The 20,484-nt window shown below is 42.8% G+C and overlaps 1 protein-coding gene and 1 long non-coding RNA gene across 8 annotated transcripts in view; one reads left to right on the top strand and one right to left on the bottom strand.

The window, feature by feature from the left end:
* The window catches only part of FBXW7 (F-box and WD repeat domain containing 7), a 382,444-nt gene that overhangs the window by 158,968 nt on the left and 202,992 nt on the right, over positions 1-20,484 (bottom strand). The window contains exon 1 of one of the 7 annotated variants that reach the window (XM_063920547.1): positions 10,627-10,923. The exons of 5 other annotated variants lie outside the window; for them this stretch is intronic. In XM_063920547.1, coding sequence (XP_063776617.1) covers positions 10,627-10,773 — 147 coding nt within the window. In that variant the 5' untranslated portion in view covers positions 10,774-10,923. Of the gene's footprint in view, positions 1-10,626; positions 10,924-11,033; positions 11,122-20,484 lie in introns of those variants that run through there. One more of the 7 variants, XM_063920551.1, reaches the window with a different exon arrangement.
* Positions 3,930-20,484, top strand: part of LOC134920909 (uncharacterized) — a 39,268-nt gene continuing 22,713 nt past the window's right edge. The window contains exons 1-2 of the long non-coding RNA XR_010177469.1: positions 3,930-4,092; positions 7,248-7,323. This is a non-coding gene — a long non-coding RNA (uncharacterized LOC134920909). The remainder of the gene's footprint in view (positions 4,093-7,247; positions 7,324-20,484) is intronic.

The raw sequence follows: 20,484 nt of genomic DNA, 5'->3' as shown, positions 1-20,484 counted from the left end.
GATCACTTCTTCATGGCTGCGACGGGGCTTCTTTCTGTAAGCTCCGTCCAGCTGTTGCAGGAGCCAGTGGGCCTGTGGCTGTGAGGGTGCTCTTTGTGAGGACCGACACGCCATGCGCTGCCCGTGCAGCGGCACTATCCCGGACCCATGTTTTTCCAGAAACTGGGAAGGGATGTGCTATAGTAAAAAGTAAAAAGTAAAAATGAAAAATTAATAAAATCTTCCACCAAGTGTGGGAAGTCCCCACAAGCCTTGTTATTGCTGTGAGCACGGAAAAAACACTGAGGTCGTACACTGAGGTACCCTGGGATATGGAGGGGTGGAGAGTTCTAAATTTAAATATTCAGTGCCTTTGTTTCTGCTAAGCCGTCCATATCCCCAAGAGTACTCCAGTGACCCCTAGTGGATGAAAAAGAAATATACAAGTGTTGCATATCAAATTAACCAGCAGAGTCTCCTGGTGCATCCTACATTACCAGATTTTCATTCCAAGCAACCAACTACTTGGATGGCTGGATTACAGTTGTAATGACAGTTGTAATGACCTGGTGTATGACCAGTTTACATAACATCTTCATCCACTCTCCTCTTTAATCATAACTAGTTCTTTCATGTCTCATATGTAATGCCTTGTGTGAAGCAAAAACTGAAATCTACTGGAGGAGACATTAGGCTGAAGAGCAATCATACTGTGCTAGACTACTTTAAACGGCATCTGATTTACAGTTCTTAAGCAATACAACCATTACAGGCTTCATTTGCTTAACAAAAAGGTCATGTTGATAATGAAAAACATCCAAGAGGCTAAACGGCAAATGTAAATTATGGGAAGAATTATGACACTGCCACGAAGTCAAGAGAAAGTGACTATAGTTTTCTGGTAACAGCATCGTCACTATGCCAAGTAATTAACATTGCCAACTGATGATGCATGCCAGAGGAGATTATTTGACTTTGTGGATTCATACTGGACAAACGAAGAGGTCAATTCAATTGCATGTGAGGGGGGTGAGTTGCCATTGCAACAGCACAGAACCACTCCCTTGCAGCCTTAGAGTCTAGTGACGCTGTAAATGTGGCATACAGCCACACTTACTTAAGTTGCGCAGAAGTAGCACTCATGCAGTGGGTGTACAGTTATAACAGCTGTCACATTTAGGGGTCTCACTCTAGTCTTTTCTAACATCGGAAGCTCTCCTGTGTCACTTTTGCAGATGTTTTACTATAAATGTTAAAGCTCTCTGACCAATTACAACTTGTCACAAATTAATATCACCCTAAGTGACAGGGTTTTCTAAAAATAATGTATTCCAACTGGACAGTGTCTTACCATGCGCTTTGGACATTACCAACTTTCAGTGAATCACTTACACATTTTAAGCTCTACTGTGACATCGTGTTATGGTTGTGCTGTAAATATGGTGATTTAAGTGCTCAGGTGATACAACCCTTATAGCGGAGGTATTCAACTAAGATTCTGAATGGACAATTATGAAAAGTTTGGGAAATTTGGGGGGCCGGACAACACACTTACTTATCCCTGAAGTTGCAGGGGACATCCAAGTTTTCAGGTAGTCTCCCACACCCCCAGAAACAATGGGTGGATTTCCCGCATCCCGCCCACTTCCTAGCAAAACTTGTCACACATGTCCCCATGCATAGCAGCTCGTCACACATGTCCCCACGCTGATCAGCTACTGACAGTAGTGTCACTCATTTACATTATGCCACACAGTGGTGCCTCTCAATCACATAATGGAAAACGGTAGTAGCCCCTTTCATATTTTACATCGACATTAGGATGATGTAAAATGTGTACCTATACCTGTATGGAGAATGCACTGCAACCCCAGGCGAATATGGAGATAGCCATATGCTGTACGCGTTATCAGGCCTCCAATGCATCCACATGCCCAGTGTGAACACTAGAAACGCTGTCGCTGGGCATTAGTGACTATTACATGTGACAGTCATAGCCAATAAGAATCAGCCTGATTCTTACTGGCTAGTACTGTCACATGTAACAGCAGACAGGAGTTATGAAAAAAAAAAAAAAAAACTATAGGTCTGGCGCTAAATCTCATTTACAATATAGGTAACAATCTCACATATTCATCTGTTGGAAATGTCCACAAACATCAATCCTTTATGGGTAAACAGTCCAAATGGATGTAATGAAAGTCCTCCAGCAAACAAATCACTCCACCTCTGAGAAAGAAAAAATAAAAGAACACATAGGGGGACATTTACTAAGCAGTGATAAGAGCGGAGAAGTGAGCCAGTAGAGAAGCTGCCCCATCAACCAATCAGCAGCTCTGTATAAATTTATAGTATGCAAATTATAGATGTTACGTTAGTGCTGATTGGTTGCCATGGGCAACTTCTCCGCTCTTATCACTGCTTAGTGAATGTCCCCCAAAGTGTAGTATGTTCTTAAACATACTCAGGAGACTGACGATCACAATACCGGCACCTACATCCCGGACCCTCACTATCCCGATGGTCGGCATGCCGACAAACAGGGACTATTCCCACTTGTGGGTGTCCACGACACCCCTAGAGTGGGAATAGAACCTGTGGCGAGCGCAGCAGCGTGGCAAGCCTCAAGGGGCTTTGTTGCCCCAACACCACCCCGCACCGGGCATCTACATGCCGGGATCCCGCCGTAGTTATTGTGACACATACCAAACCCCACACAACAGCTTAACCTCTTAAAAATACACACTTTACGGAAATTAAAAATCAGGGGCTTTTAATTAAATGTAAAATACTGCCCTGAAAATAAAGTCTCCTGGCAAAATCTGCACATTCTTACTTGTAGTACATATTATCCGTGTAATTAATAGTCTTACTAGGACATGATGGACTTAATACATTTCTATATAATCAAGTGGCATATAGCAGTAATTCAGCAACAATCAGCCAGCACAGAAACATAAAATGCTGACTTGAGATGTGAAATTGGCAGTTATCCCACTGAAGTTTCCGATGAGATATTTTAAGGGAATCCATGCATTCATCCAAAGTAAGTTTAAATTAATTTATACTGTTTTACTACATTTGTTGGAAGTTTTCTCCAGGGTTTTAAGTGCTGGACAGCCAGGAAAAACCTGACATAAGGATATATGCAGATGTAAAACAAAGGACAGGAGAAGCCTGCTCACCAAAACGCTTACAAGGTAGTTTAAAAAGGGACCAGCTGTGATAATGGAATGTAGTCAGGTGACTGGCGGTCAACAGACCGACGCCGGGATCCCGGCCGCCAAGATGCCGGCAGGGGGCCCTGGGCTATTCCCACTCATGGGTGTCCCCAAAACCCAAAGAGTGGGAATAGAACCAGTGGCGCAACGAGCCACCGAGCCCTCAGCATGGCGAGCGCAGCGAGCAAGCAAAGGGCTTCATTGCACTCGCCTCCCTGCCGGCATCCCGCTGACCATATAGTATGCTGACCGCCAGGTTCCCAACCGCAGGTCACCCGACCCCAACCCCTGATAATAACAAGAGTGAGTGTGGCTCAGGGTGAAGAATGGAACAGTAACATGGGTGTAGAGGTGGGAATATGGTAACCTTTAATAAAGAAGTTCTCAACCGGCATTTAAAGGTTTGAAGGCTGCGAGAGAAATCCTGTAGCTAAGAATGAGAGGTAGTTACCAGAGAAGAGACAAGGGGTAGGTCAGAGGCAGATCTAAGAGGGTACAAGAGAAAGTATTTAAGATCTCTTGTACTGTAAGTGAGGGTGAGTAATTGGAATTAGATTAGATTAGGAGCAATTGTAGGGACTGGAAGACTGCTGCAATAGATGAGAGAGAGAGAGAGAGAGAGAGAGAGAATAAGTAACATTTAGACAAGATGAAACCATGTCATAGTAGAAGCAGGGACAAAGGAGGTCAGGCCCTCTGCCACCCTTCCTCCACAAGTCTTAGCCTAGCCACCACCCAAAGCGGGTTAGGGTAGGGGACAGGGGAAGAGATAAAATAATACCCCGTCCCCTGTCGGCATTGTAATTGTCGGGATGCCGGTGTCTGTCATGTGTCCAGTGGCATCCCGACCGCCGTGATCCTGTATCACATGCAAGGAGTGTATGAATACAAGGTAAGTGTTGTGTCACAAATGCCAATGGAGTGAAGCGTGTGCAGCATTTAGTTATATGTTCAGACTGCACTTACAGTTATTACCAAGTACATAAATATTGAGTTTCTTCTCAACATGTCATAAGTTGTAACGTACACTGGCAGCTATAAAGTCTCTAATGTGGTTACACACCAGCCGATATACTGGGCATTCAATTAAATGGGCAATATATCGTGGGTGCGTTGGTGGCTGTGTACCAATGATATGTCTGAATGATGTCGTTCACAGACATATTGCGTTGGATCTGCAGCACAACCAATGGCAGATATATGGACGCATCATGCTGTGTGCACTTGGTGCGAGGGCTGAAGTCACAGCTCTGCAGACAAATTCAAACATCCGCCCAACTGCGTAACAGGGATCAACATATCGGGTGGCTGATCGTTAAGTGTGAACCCTTACTTTGATCAGCGCAATGGTGGGTCCACCAACATATCTGTCAGGTGTTAACCCAGCTAAAGGTCCAACATGTTAAAATAGACCTTTACTTCTAATATCACTTCTAAAACCTTTTTTATAATAATAGCAATATACCCAGTGTAATAAATGTTACTAGTCCTATCTATGTGAAAAAATACATTTGCAAAAACTCAATACATTTTTTGCTTTGACTACACTAAATGGGTTGTGTATTGCTCGGTGAATGCTAGCATAGCAGGGTATTTATTGCTAAGGTATTGTTTGTACATAGAAACATGAAGTGATCAGGCTGCCATCTGTACACTATTCCATAAATAAATAAAAGTCAGGCTGACAGCTCAAACACTAGGTAAATGCAAATCAGACAGCATGTCAATAAGCCGTCACCACTACATATCCTTCAATTCTTCCAGCCATAAAAAGACAAGTCTAATGATGACACATATGTACCCAAACACTATATACAGCACTCTTACTCTGAATGTAGTATTGGTACGTGCGAACAGATTGTGGCAAGGATGAGGGAGGACACAACTGTAGGTAACAGAGTCTCTGCATTTATATGATCACGTAGGATGCACGTCTCTTTTGCTGGCCCATTGTAGTGTGCTTAGGGAATTTGAGCTTTGTTTACACTGCAGGATAGGTAATAGAAGTGACCAGGCTTGGTGGTAATCTGTACAGTAAATAATGATATAAAAGGTATAATTCAATTAGTGCCGAATTTTCAGACAGTCAAAAAATCGGCACTAATTCGAAGTCCGTGTATTCAATAGCGGGCATTTTCGCCCATTTTTTAATCCATTTTCGCCCATGCCTTTTCGTTGTTTTTTTTGTAGAATCTGCATGGGCGAAAACGGACCCAAAAACTGGCAAAAACGCGCGCGAATTCGACAAAACACATGGATCAGCGGCAAGTTTGCCGATCCATGTGGTTTTAGCCCATGCAGATTTTTTGACTAGTCGAAAAAATGTCACGGGCACTGAATAGGTTGAATGTAAAGTTGACCTAAAATTGGGAAAAGTGTGTAATTTTTTTCGACTGGTCGAAAAAACTGCACCTGATTGAACCCCCCCCCCCCCTTATTCTGTATATAAGGTATGTTGAAAAACGGCTCCCATCAGCGGCTCAGCTAGAATGGAGGTGCTGCCGGGGATAAGGAGAAATGTCACATTGTGAACATCGCTCATCGTGGCTCCGTACCCACATGCCGTGATGAGCGATGTCACAAGTTACATTGCTCACATTGAGCATGCTGAACGGCCAACCGCCGACCTCCAACCAACAAGCGCAGGTGCGCGCATCGTTGATTGGTAGGACCGTACACAATAGACGATGCGAACGATCTATCGTTAACTATCGTCGTTATCGTTCAGATCTGTGGTAAATATCCTCTAGTGTGTATGGCCCCATACTTTCATGCTGATTGATCACCATGGACAACTTCTCCACTCTTTTCACTGCTTAGCACATCTCCCCCAGTGAGATATAGATTGTGTATACATGTATGTATATACATATACACGCACAAACCTACACACAAATAATGCTCATATAACTAGCACCTATACACACTGGGGTCGATTCAATTCACCGACCGTTGAACAGCGCCGGGAATTAGCTCCCGTCGGTATTCAATACAGCGACAAGAGACCCTCAATTGTTGGGAATTCTTCTCTCACCACCGGGGATGAGAGAAGAAATCCGGCGAAAGTGCTGCCGCGCGGCCGTCGCGAGGCCGATTCTGTCGGGAATCAGCATCATGGCGGGGACTAAAGTCGGAGAATGCCCGTTTTCCCAACAATTCAACCTGTTAAGTCCGGGAGAACGGGCCTTCGCCAACTTAACTTGAGCTGAATTGAATAGCTACGAGAGCTAACTCCTGGCGCTATTCAACTGTCGGTGAATTGAATCGACCCCCATGTAGTTTGAAAGGGACAACCCACCAATAACCCGAGTCCAAGTCTGCAGTGTGAATACGGTTTCGTCAGCTGTGACATGGCTTGAAACAGAGTTTAATAACCCAGGTTGGACCACAGATATCAGTGCGTAAGGGGTATATATGTCCTATAACAGCAGAAAGTCACTAAGCTCTGACCATTCTGCTGCTAATGTTTTACTAAGGAGATTGAATAGCTGTATGCTTTACATTATGCGCCTACATCACCATATTAAAAGATGTACATAGGCAATTAATTGTCTACTTTATTGCACATATGAAGAAAAGTAAATCTCAAAACAAAACTAGATAAAACTACTAATAAGTAACTTTTAACATGAATGCAAGCAGTCCATAAACATGTAAACTTCAAAATGTTAATAAATGTAGCCCATATGATACTGCATAACATTGTATGAAGCATGATATATACACACTTATCTATGGATGACTGCAGCAATAACAGAGCTTATTCCCTACCACCTTGCTGCTCCATGTAATGACCTACAGAATTCAGTTAGCAGGCCTGGTGCCCTATGACCATGTATAGTCATCAGCGTGATGGACGCTCAATATAACTAATACACAAGATGAACTAGAGCTGAACAGACAGATACCATAACGAAAGTATTTTTACTTCTGATGATCACACTCCAGACATTTTCTACATGTTTAGTGCATCTAATTTATGTCTCCAAATGTAATTTCTGAAACATAATGAAGCCTAATTTGTGCACGCCACTGCTTTTATTGCAGTCAAAGAGCCAAGGAGAAAAACCAAGTTTCCAAGTCATTTTGTAACTGAATTGATGTGCCATAAGCAGAGGAGAAGGTAACAAGTATAATAAAATGACCAGCATAGATAAACATTGAATAAATATATTAAAGCAGCATGGTTGCTAAACTAATCAATATAAACAATATAAAAATACAAACTGAAAGTGACTGGTGCCTGCATATCAACACAAGCCACAGTATTTGGAAACAACTTGAAACTGTCACATACAGTAACACTGGTATACCTAGACGGTAAGAGACTGCAACCCTTCATATACTTTCAAAATTCACCACACAAAACTCTGCCGGGTACATTTCCTAATGTGCCGGTTTTTAGAAGTGGAGATGTGGCCCATAGCAACCAATCAGACTCTACTTCTCATTTATCTAGCACCTTCTAGAATATCTTCTAGAAGATATCTAAAATCTGATTGGTTGCTATGGGCAATATCTCCATTTCTAAAAACCCACACTTTAGTAAATATACCCCTACTATTATACACAGCATAGAACTAGTGGTTGTTCACATGTAAGTATTCATATGATAAAAATAAAGACATTTAAAAAAAAAAAAAAAAAAAGACATTTGCAGACCTGACTGGGATTTACTTTATTGTATTCAAAATACATACTAAATTAATATTATATATCTACCGTCCATCTGCGGGGCTAAATAATTTTAAACATTATATACTGCTATGAATTGGAAATATTATATACTGCTGTGATTTTGAAACATTATATACTGCTGTGATTTTGAAACATTATATAGTGCTGTGATTTTGAAACAGTATATACTGCTGCGATTTTGAAACAGTACATACTGCTGTGATTGTATAACATTATATAGTGCTGTGATTTTGAAACAGTACATACTGCTGTGATTGTATAACATTATATACTGCTGTGATTTTGAAACATTATATACTGCTGTGATTTTGAAACATTATATAGTGCTGTGATTTTGAAACAGTATATACTGCTGCGATTTTGAAACAGTATATACTGCTGTGATTGTATAACATTATATAGTGCTGTGATTTTGAAACAGTACATACTGCTGTGATTGTATAACATTATATAGTGCTGTGATTTTGAAACAGTATATACTGCTGTGATTGTATAACATTATATAGTGCTGTGATTTTGAAACAGTATATACTGCTGTGATTGTATAACATTATATAGTGCTGTGATTTTGAAACAGTATATACTGCTGTGATTGTATAACATTATATAGTGCTGTGATTTTGAAACAGTATATACTGCTGTGATTGTATAACATTATATAGTGCTGTGATTTTGAAACATTACATACTGCTGTGATTGTATAACATTATATAGTGCTGTGATTTTGAAACATTACATACTGCTGTGATTGTATAACATTATAAAGTGCTGTAATTTTGAAACCGTATATACTGCTGTGATTTTGAAACAGTACATACTGCTGTGATTGTATAACATTATATAGTGCTGTGATTTTGAAACAGTATATACTGCTGTGATTGTATAACATTATATAGTGCTGTGATTGTATAACATTATATAGTGCTGTGATTTTGAAACATTACATACTGCTGTGATTGTATAACATTATATAGTGCTGTGATTTTGAAACATTACATACTGCTGTGATTGTATAACATTATAAAGTGCTGTAATTTTGAAACCGTATATACTGCTGTGATTTTGAAACAGTACATACTGCTGTGATTGTATAACATTATATAGTGCTGTGATTTTGAAACATTATATACTGCTGTGATTGTATAACATTATAAAGTGCTGTAATTTTGAAACAGTATATACTGCTGTGATTTTGAAACAGTACATACTGCTGTGATTGTATAACATTATATAGTGCTGTGATTTTGAAACATTACATACTGCTGTGATTGTATAACATTATATAGTGCTGTGATTTTGAAACATTATATACTGCTGTGATTGTATAACATTATAAAGTGCTGTGATTTTGAAACAGTATATACTGCTGTGATTTTAAAACATATACAGCGGTGATTGTGAAACATTATATACATTTTATACTGCTGTGATTTTGATTGTGAATATAAAAAAACCCACAACTGATAATGACAGACAAAGCAATACTTTTATGTCACATACACAGTAAAGTTTAAGCCGTTCTTTTGATCTAGCTGAAAATTGGATAAGTGCTGTAATTGAAGCTCGGGCCAGGTAAACCACGTGGCAGGAAGCTTGCTGAGTCACAGCCAGGCAGCCATAGCCATGGACGAAGAGGATACTCCTTACCCCGGGATCACAAGACTGGAGGTAGCATTAATACTATGATTAAATGCAGAGGGGACCTCAGGACATTCTGCTAACCCATTTTGAAAATGCAGATCTATAATCACAGGCAGTCCAAAGAGAATGTACTACACAGCATTATACAAACATTAGCTCAAACCAGAAAACCTTTTTTCCTGTGTAATAGCAGAGGTATAATGACGGTGTGTATTCAGCCTTGCAAAAAGATAGCACTGTAAAATCTATGCTGACCTTCAAAATGCAAGTGCCATGATCACATCTCCTGTGCAGGACGTACTCGTTACTTCAGGACAAACCTGGACTTATATAATGTAATTTATACCAGTGCAGATTCACAGGGCTCCTATATATTCTGAACTTATGTCTATTATTTGTTTATGACATTTCTGCCTGAAACATCGTACAAGTGAATAGTTTGTATTAGGCCCACATGGGGAAAGAATGCCAAGGACATGATTTCCTCCAAAGCAGATGGAGTGTTAACTTTCTATCATTTGCTCAAACTAGACACTGGGGAGAACGGCTTGTTGTAGCTGGCATCATAATCAGAAAAGACTGACCTTAAAACACAATATAGTCACGTACAGCAACAAGTGAGAAACAGTACAAAAAGAGCCAAAAGTGGGTAGTTCACACATAGAAACTTTACTGCACAATGTTTCCACATTATGGCAAAGGGTAATATTGGAAATGACAGTACGAAGCCACAGATGAAGTGCTCGGGATTAGCTAAATTTAAACTATATCGCCAGCGCTGCATAGCGACTTGCTATTTTTATTTACATGAGCTGTAAAGAGGTTAACCAGAGAGGTCGCCCGGCTTGTGGAAATCTGAACAATACATTTTATACTCCAACTAATCTATCACGTATTCACAACCCACTGTCACTAACTGGGCAGGTTCGTTGTCTAAATGCAACAAATATTTAGACAAATTGCAAGAACTCTAGATCTGCATATATCATGAAACGGTAATTGTGGGTGACACGCAAAGGGACAAGTACTTCACTCCAAACATACAGAACCGTGATGGGACACTCCCAAATTTAAGCTTGGTACTTACACGTCTGCGGCAGAAAGGCAGGCCATGGGCGATGATGCTAATGCAGAAAGTCTTCATCACAGTTTGGGGTGGCAATCTTTCTTTAACACTTGTAAAATCGATGGGGACCAAATCATAGTTTAGAGAAGCTTTTTCAGACTTGGACATCCTTTTCGCAAAGTGACTTTCTGATGCTAACAAACAGAAGTGTTCATATTCATCATCTGATGGCTTCCTATTCGGGTGAGCCCACAGAGGGTCCCAAGGCCTTCTCTCCTCAAGCTGTCCCTGTGAAGTACTGACCTATGTGAGGCTTGCTAAGTGCATGCTATCCTAGTATAGCAAGGAATTATAAACGCCAAATGAGGAGCAGACTGCTCCTGTCATTCAAACAGCTGATAGCCCTTCCCTCCTATGCCGAGAGCAGAGCAATTACTGAGCAGCACCTTATCCATTCATACTGTAAAGTGGGCATTCTACTGGATCTCTTACAAATGGGGATAAATAAAGTTTAACCTGTAAAAAAAAAAAAAAAGACGTAATGCTGAAATAAATATGATTACAGATGTGAAACTACCAAATCTAACAACATTTATATATATTTTTTTGTAGTAGGATGCTTGTTTTATTTGTTTTATCAATTAAGAACATCTAAATCGGAATGTACTCTGTAGTTGTGTAGTTTAAGATTTCACTACTTAATGAGGATAGAGGTGGTTGTAATGGATATCTTCAAAGATGCAAACCTTATAATACTGACATATACAGAAAAATAGTTTAACTGTTTTTGCTTTATTGATTTTTTTCTTAATTAAGAAAATCTGAGCTGTAACACTGTGGTTGTGCATAAATTTTCAACTTTGGCACTTAAAACGGGATTCTTGCCACTTTAATAAGTATTTGTGCAGCAAATGATTTTATGACCTTCTTTCATAATTGAAAAGGTGGAAGAAATAAATCTAGCTTTGATTAAATAGAGAAACATTTATGCGGCCACATATTCTTAGCATCTGCTGCCCTCCTGTGGTTGAAGTCAGAAAACACAGTTTGCCCCCCTTTAACCTCAAATGTAATAATAATATGTATGGTTAAAGTTAGATAAATACCACAATAAAAAGGGATACATACCACAAAATACTATTCATCACAGGATAAAATAAAAAAATATTTACAGTAGTATATGTTTTACTGCTGGCATTATAAATTAAGTAAGCCCATATAACTTTTTTTCCTGTAAGTATACATTTTGTATTATACAATACAGCAGAGTTGCTAAATATAACTGTATTTACGTTATTAGCGTTAGTCATTAAAGAAATACACTAATTGTATGCTGCTGGTAAGGTCAGATTCCTGCTATTAAATAAGGCTTGGATCTTCTACAGTAAATGATTTATTATACGATCTATATTTATATGCTGCATCTCTGCACTGTCCCTGCATTGCACGCCATCCTGTAAGTTTGTATACGGTACGGATGGCACACCTATCACACACTGCAGATAGAAAGGGGCCTGCAATTATTTCAGCTATGCCATTTCTGGTTAGAGTCTGGCATTTTGGGACATTTCTCAGATGCTCACCCTGTCTGTACTGAGCGCCTGTCCCGTGGATCAGTTTGGTGGCTGTGTAAAGCTGGGCAGCTGTTGGAGTACACAGGGGGGGAAAGCAGGAGAAAGGACAGTTGTCCCTGAAGAATGTAGCTGCTCATTAGGGGTTTGTGCTGTAGCAGCACCTTCCCACAGAACTATGTGAAGAATGACATAGCACAACAGGTAGGTTACTCATTCCACAGATTACAGCCCTGGGAAAGATGCTGTTGCTTACAAACAAGTGTTCCATAAAAAAGCAATTATCATTATCTAGCGAAGCCTCCATATACAGTTTACATCAGGGTTAAGGCCAGTTTGGGTGTTAACCAATCACATTCAAAACACTTGACTTGGGGGGTTTAACTTTTATTTATTTATTTATTTATTACCAGTTATTTATATAGCGCACACATATTCCGCAGCGCTTTCCAGAGGGAATATTTGGCCACTCACATCAGTCCCTGCCCCAGTGGAGCTTACAATCTATATTCCCTACCACATGTACACACACATTCATGCTAGGGTTAATTTTGTTGGGATCCAATTAACCTACCAGTATATTTTTGGATTGTGGGAGGAAACCGGAGTACCCGGAGGAAACCCACGCAAGTACGGGGAGAATATACAAACTCCACACAGTTGGGCCATGGTGGGAATCGAACCCATGACCTCAGTGCTGTGAGCTTTAGTTACACATATAACAATCTCAACAAAGCTTAAAAGTTCCACTTAAACATCGCCTTAAATCCATGTACATACCTATCCAGAAGACATCCTCTTACAGAAATAAAATATCAGGATTATTTAAACGGGATCAGTACGCAATCCCGGCGGTCAGGAGACAGACGCCGGGAGGCCGAGAGCCGGGATCCTGGCAGCGAGTGCAGCGTGTCCCCTCGCAGGCTCGCCACGCTTCTGGCCTGGTGGCGACCTTCGGTCGCCACAGGTTTCTAGTCCCCTCTGGGTGGTGGCGTGGACCACCACCCAAAAGGGGTAGCCAGCCGGCGGTCAGGACTCCGACCGCCGGTATTTCAGCTGGTGTCGAGATTCCGGCGTCGCTATACTGACTGCCGCCAGGATCCCGAAAGGCGGTCAATTGACTGCCTCCCACTTAAAAAGGCAGCTTAAAATGTGAAGAGCAAATAAGAAAAATGGGCCTGCATTCAGCAGTCATAGGGGGGATAACTGGATTCACCACCCAGGATACAGCATATAAGAGCATCTGGGCCTGACACAGAGGTGGACGCAATGTTATGCAACTGCGCATGCGCCAAAGCCGGAATATGCACGCATGGCGATGGAACTGTGATGGCACACTCACAGAGGATTTATTCCCAGCCAGTGACATGTACTTAGCATTTGGGGGAAGTAACAGGGAGGGGAATCTAGAAAACCGCAGGCCTGTCGGGACCATTTCTGCGAAAGCATACACAGCTGGAGATGCACAGTCATTTAGGGTGCGGCGATCATTCTGAGAGAGCATAGGGATGCTCAGAGGTTCACGCTTTTATACATAATGTAAGCAGCATATGTAAGATGCTGGTAGTGGGCGTCTATGCACAAGGCGGCAGCTGAGTTATTAGCATATATATTGCAGGTCTGCTGAATACGAAATTGCAGCTGTGCATCTCTGTATCAGGCCCTCTATGTGGCACATATGGACAACTTCTTTGTAAATCAGCTCCAAGACAGGTGAAGGACAAAACAACCTACTCATGATACAAAGCCAGACACAGTTCCTATGCTTGGTCTAAGGGAACCTTTCACTACTTGACTGAATGGACAATAGTACAACAAGTGTCAGTACCCACCAAAATGGTTTAGTAGAAGAGCATCTTTATGGTAGTGAGCTGGTATAATGTTATGCAGAACTGCACATCATAGTAGCCAGCCTGATATCACATTCAGGGACAGAGGTTTGCCCCCACATGCTAAGACGTGTGTATGCTAGTAAGAAAGACTTGACAGTGTTCCCTATAGCAACCAATGAGGTGTATGCTTCCATTTTCTAAACTGCACTGTAAACAGGTTTTATTACTATATGTAACACCACTTATTTCCTTTTGCAACAGGATTAATAAATGTCCCCCATAGTTTATATCATGACACTGAGCTACACTGCCAGGCCTCATTAGGGTCACAGGGCATGCACTTGTACTGAAACCACCTGCAGTATACAGGGATTTCCTAATGAAAATGGGCACACTTTAAAATAACAGCCAAGAAGCACATGATTAATAAATGGGATTAGCTAATTAAATCCATGAATTATCGGGATCCGATCATAGGCTGTTAAATCACTACTAGTAATAAACATTGTGTATATACTGTAATGTCCAAATTTACGATGCAATAAACTATGCATACTGTATAAGCATTAAATACTACCTTAGCCAAACAGAAAACAGACTTGTGTCTCCTCTCACCACTGGCCTGCAGTCCCATGCAGAGGTATACTGAGACTCATACACTATACAGTAATGAGATGCAGAGCTTACTCAGAGAGGTTCTAGAGATTGCTCAGTGAATGGGTCTAGGCGTCTCAAGCTAATGCTGCGCAAGGCGACAGAGCATGAATGACTAGCACATGATATCTGTAGATATCACCCAGACTTCCATGAAATAAGCAGCACCGATCAGCCTATCTGACAAGTAAGCAGTACATGTTTCACATGGGGAGTGTGTCATCTGATTGCTAATATCTGAGATGGACAATCGTGCATGTTCTTATGGAGCCCTGAGCAGCTGTCAGAGGAGATCAGAGAATGTACATTGGGTAAGAGAATGTATAAGGTCTTTAAATATTCTACAAGCATCAGATAAAATCTAACTTTGGAAGCTGCAGCTAATGACTGCATAAGATAAAGATAAGTATGAAACCCTCAGTATAACTGAAAGCACACAAATAATGCACATACACAAGTGAATATGCCAATACAGCTGCCCTGACACAAGGTGACAGCATGTCCAGGTCCTTCAGGAATTCAGAGGTGGCCACTGCCTTCCAACACATCAATGTTACTCTTTTGTGATAGACAAGGGGCCTTATTCAGAGGTGGGCACAGCCGCTGCATTCATTAACAGCTGATTTTCTGCCGTCTGACACGCGCAGCGGCTACAGTGTGTGTGCGCGCGACCCTTCACCATGCATAGTGATTGACAGATAACGGGCATCCGTGGACACCAACGCAGCGTTGGGGGGATGAGAGCAGGAAGCACGCGTGTCATGGACATTTTCAGGGTGGCTGATGATGTTGCCTGTGTTTCCTGCGAAAACCGCATTCATACGCAGCCATGCTGCATAGGCAGGAGTCAACCTCTATTTGAGGTTTTTGCGATACCATCGCAATTGAATTGTGATTGCATCGCGGAATGAGCCACACATGCTGGGCGGCCCCCCAGCATGTGATTTTACTGGTTGCAGATATTACTGAGTTTGCAAAATCTGTGACCAACTCTGAATAAACACCCTTGGTATAGACTTACTATTTTGCACAGGGACTAACTGGGAAATTTGTTACATCTTTTTACGAGGATTAAGTAAAGGTGTTGTCCGTAGAAACCAATAAAATTCTAGCTATAATTTTATAGCATGTGCAAAAAAAATGACAGCTAGAATGTCATGAGTTGCTATTGGCAACATCTCCACTTGTCTTCTTTAAAATGTTTGATACATCTCCCACTTAATATCAGCTACAGTATATGATTACTGTTCTGTCACTGAAATACTAAAAATGTCATGTAAAGTAAAAACAAAAAAACACAACATATTACTGTCATTGTAAGCCAGTCTCTTTTACCTTTCGCACATAACTAAAGTAATAGCACATTAAGTGTGTAAGCACGTCTGTACCATTGTCAAAATGTTTAGGAACCAGTACTTGCAATTATTTACATCACGTGTCTCTTATAATGTTTCTATGTGCAGAGAGTATCACATGACCTAAACCTCTTTATCAAGAACAGCAGCAAAGACCTCTAGCAAACCAAAATACTGAGAGGGGGAATTCAATGCACCACAATGTGTTACCAGGAACCGCTGGGCAGCTCAAGTATCATCCAACATGGAAGCCACAGTGTCATAAGTTTCCCTTTGCATCCCTATGGAGTGTGAGGCAGAACTTGCAATGTAGGAGGCGGCAATTTACCATTCAGGAAAGACAAATGGCATTCCATCTCAAGAATTAAATTCTCTTTTATAGGGGCAATTACACGAAAAATAAGAATTTACTTACCGATAATTCTATTTCTCATAGTCCGTAGTGGATGCTGGGGACTCCGTAAGGACCATGGGGAATAGCGGCTCCGCAGGAGACTGGGCACATCTAAAGAAAGCTTTAGGACTATCTGGTGTGCACTGGCTCCTCCCCCTATGACCCTCCTCCAAGCCTCAGTTAGGATACTGTGCCCGGACGAGCGTACACAATAAGGAAGGATTCTGAATCCCGGGTAAGACTCATACCAGCCACACCAATCACACCGTATAACCTGTGATCTGAACCCAGTTAACAGCATGATAACAGAGGAGCCTCTGAAAGATGGCTCACAACAATAATAACCCGATTTTTGTAACAATAACTATGTACAAGTATTGCAGACAATCCGCACTTGGGATGGGCGCCCAGCATCCACTACGGACTATGAGAAATAGAATTATCGGTAAGTAAATTCTTATTTTCTCTAACGTCCTAAGTGGATGCTGGGGACTCCGTAAGGACCATGGGGATTATACCAAAGCTCCCAAACGGGCGGGAGAGTGCGGATGACTCTGCAGCACCAAATGAGAGAACTCCAGGTCCTCCTCAGCCAGGATATCAATTTTGTAGAATTTTACAAACATATTTGCTCCTGACCAAGTAGCTGCTCGGCAAAGTTGTAAAGCCGAGACCCCTCGGGCAGCCGCCCAAGATGAGCCCACCTTCCTTGTGGAGTGGGCATTTACAGATTTTTGGCTGTGGCAGGCCTGCCACAGAATGTGCAAGCTGAATTGTACTACAAATCCAACGAGCAATAGTCTGCTTAGAAGCAGGAGCACCCAGCTTGTTGGGTGCACACAGGATAAACAGCGAGTCAGATTTCCTGACTCCAGCCGTCCTGGAAACATATATTTTCAGGGCACTGACAACGTCTAGCAACTTGGAGGCCTCCAAGTCCCTAGTAGCCGCAGGCACCACCAATAGGTTGGTTCAGGTGAGACGCTGAAACCACCTTGGGGAGAAACGGAGGACGAGTCCTCAATTCCGCCCTGTCCGAATGGAAAATCAGATAAGGGCTTTTTCAGGATAAAGCCGCCAATTCTGACACGCGCCTGGCCCAGGCCAGGGCCAACAGCATGACCACTTTCCATGTGAGATATTTTAACTCCACAGATTTAAGTGGTTCAAACCAATGTGACTTTTGGAACCCAAAACTACATTGAGATCCCAAAGTGCCACTGGAGGCACAAAAGGAGGCTGTATATGCAGTACCCCTTTTACAAACGTCTGAACTTCAGGGACTGAAGCTAGTTCTTTTTGGAAGAAAATTGACAGGGCCGAAATTTGAACCTTAATGGACCCCAATTTCAGGCCCATAGACACTCCTGATTGCAGGAAATGTAGGAATCGACCCAGTTGAATTTCCTCCGTCGGGCCTTACTGGCCTCGCACCACGCAACATATTTTCGCCACTTGCGGTGATGATGTTTTTGCGGTTACATCCTTCCTGGCTTTGATCAGGATAGGGATGACTTCATCCGGAATGCCTTTTTTCCTTCAGGATCCGGCGTTCAACCGCCATGCCGTCAAACGCAGCCGCGGTAAGTCTTGGAACAGACAGGGTCCTTACTGGAGCAGGTCCCTTCTTAGAGGTAGAGGCCACGGATCCTCCGTGAGCATCTCTTGAAGTTCCGGTTACCAAGTCCTTCTTGGCCAATCCGGAACCACGAATATAGTGCTTACTCCTCTCCATCTTATCAATCTCAGTACCTTGGGTATGAGAGGCAGAGGAGGGAACACATACCCTGACTGGTACACCCACGGTGTTACCAGAGCGTCTACAGCTTATTGCCTGAGGGTCCCTGGACCTGGCGCAATACCTGTCGAGTTTTTAATCATGTGGAAGACTTCTGGGTGAAGTCCCCACTCTCCCGGGTGGAGGTCGTGCTGAGGAAGTCTGCTTCCCAGTTGTCCACTCCCGGAATGAATACTGCTGACAGTGCTATCACATGATTTTCCGCCCAGCGAAGAATCCTTGCAGCTTCTGCCATTGCCCTCCTGCTTCTTGTGCCACCCTGTCTGTTTACGTGGGTGACTGCCGTGATGTTGTCCGACTGGATCAACACCGGCTGACCTTGAAGCAGAGGTCTTGCTAAGCTTAGAGCATTGTAAATGTCCCTTAGCTTCAGGATATTTATGTGAAGTGATGTCTCCAGGCTTGACCATAAGCCCTGGATATTCCTTCCCTGTGTGACTGCTCCCCAGCCTCGCAGGCTGGCATCCGTGGTCACCAGGACCCAGTCCTGAATGCCTAATCTGCGGCCCTCTAGAAGATGAGCACTCTGCAACCACCACAGGAGGGACACCCTTGTCCTTGGTGACAGGGTTATCCGCTGATGCATCTGAAGATGCTATCCGGACCATTTGTCCAGCAGGTCCCACTGGAAAGTTCTTGCGTGGAATCTGCCGAATGGGATTGCTTCGTAGGAAGCCACCATTTTACCCAGAACCCTTGTGCATTGATGCACTGAGACTTGGCTCGGTTTTAGGAGGTTCCTGATTAGCTTGGATAACTCCCTGGCTTTCTCCTCCGGGAGAAACACCTTTTTCTGGACTGTGTCCAGGATCATCCCTAGGAACAGAAGACACGTCGTCGGAACCAGGTGCGATTTTGGAATATTGAGAATCCAATCGTGCTGCCGCAACACTACCTGAGATAGTGCTACACCGACCTCCAACTGTTCCCTGGATCTTACCCTTATCAGGGAATTGTCCAAGGAAGGGATAACTAAAATTCACTTCCTTCGAAGGAATATCATCATTTCGGCCATTACCTTGGTAAAGACCCGGGGTGCCGTGTACCATCCATACGGCAGCGTCTGAGCTGATAGTGACAGTTCTGTACCATAAACCTGAGGTACCCTTGGTGAGAAGGGTAAATTTTGACATGAAGGTAAGCATCCTTGATGTCCCGAGACATCATGTAGTCCCCTTCTTCCAGGTTCGCAATCACTGCTCTGAGTGACTCAATCTTGAATTTGAACCTCTGTACGTAAGTGTTCAAAGATTTTAGATTTAGAATCGGTCTCACCGAGCCGTCCGGCTTCGGTACCACAACAGTGTGGAATAATACCCCGTTCCCTGTTGCAGGAGGGGTATCTTGATTATCACCTGCTGGGAATACAGCTTGTGAATGGCTTCCAAAACTGTCTCCCTGTCAGAAGGAGACATCGGTAAAGCCGACTTTAGGAAACGGCGAGGGGGAGACGTCTCGAATTCTAATTTGTACCCCTGAGATATCACCTGAAGGATCCAGGGGTCTACTTGCGAGTGAGCCCACTGCACGCTGAAATTCATTGAGACGGGCCCCCCACCGTGCCTGATTCTGCTTGTAAAGCCCCCGCGTATACTGAGGGCTTGGCAGAGGCGGGAGAGGGTTTCTGTTCCTGGGAACTGGCTGATTTCTGCAGCCTTTTTCCTCTCCCTCTGTCACGGGGCAGAAATGAGGAACCTTTTGCCCGCTTGTCCACGAAAAGACTGCGCCTGATAATACGGCGTCTTCTCATGTTGAGAGGCGACCTGGGGTACAAACGTGGAATTCCCAGCTGTTGCCGTGGCCACCAGGTCTGAAAGACCGACCCCAAATAACTCCTCCCTTAATAAAGCAATACTTCCAAATGCCGTTTGGAATACGCATCACCTAACCACTGACGTGTCCATAACCCTCTACTGGTAGAAATGGACAACGCGCTTAGACTTGATGCCAGTCGGCAAATATTCCGCTGTGCATCACGCATATATAAAAATGCATCTTTTAAATGCTCTATAGGCAAAAATATACTGTCCCTATCTAGGGTATCAATATTTTCAGTCAGGGAATCCGACCACGCCAACCCAGCACTGCACATCCAGGCTGAGGCGATTGCTGGTCGCAGTATAACACCAGCATGTGTGTAAATACCTTTTAGGATACCCTCCTGCTTTCTATCAGCAGGATCCTTAAGGGCGGCCATCTCAGGCGAAGGTAGAGCCCTTACAAGCGTGTGAGCGCTTTATCCCCCCTAGGGGGTGTTTCCCAACGCACCCTAACC

The sequence above is a fragment of the Pseudophryne corroboree genome, chromosome 1, assembly GCF_028390025.1.
Source record: "Pseudophryne corroboree isolate aPseCor3 chromosome 1, aPseCor3.hap2, whole genome shotgun sequence".
In the NCBI taxonomy this organism is placed as follows: domain Eukaryota; kingdom Metazoa; phylum Chordata; class Amphibia; order Anura; family Myobatrachidae; genus Pseudophryne; species Pseudophryne corroboree.
This window is presented reverse-complemented; position numbering and strand designations above follow the sequence as displayed.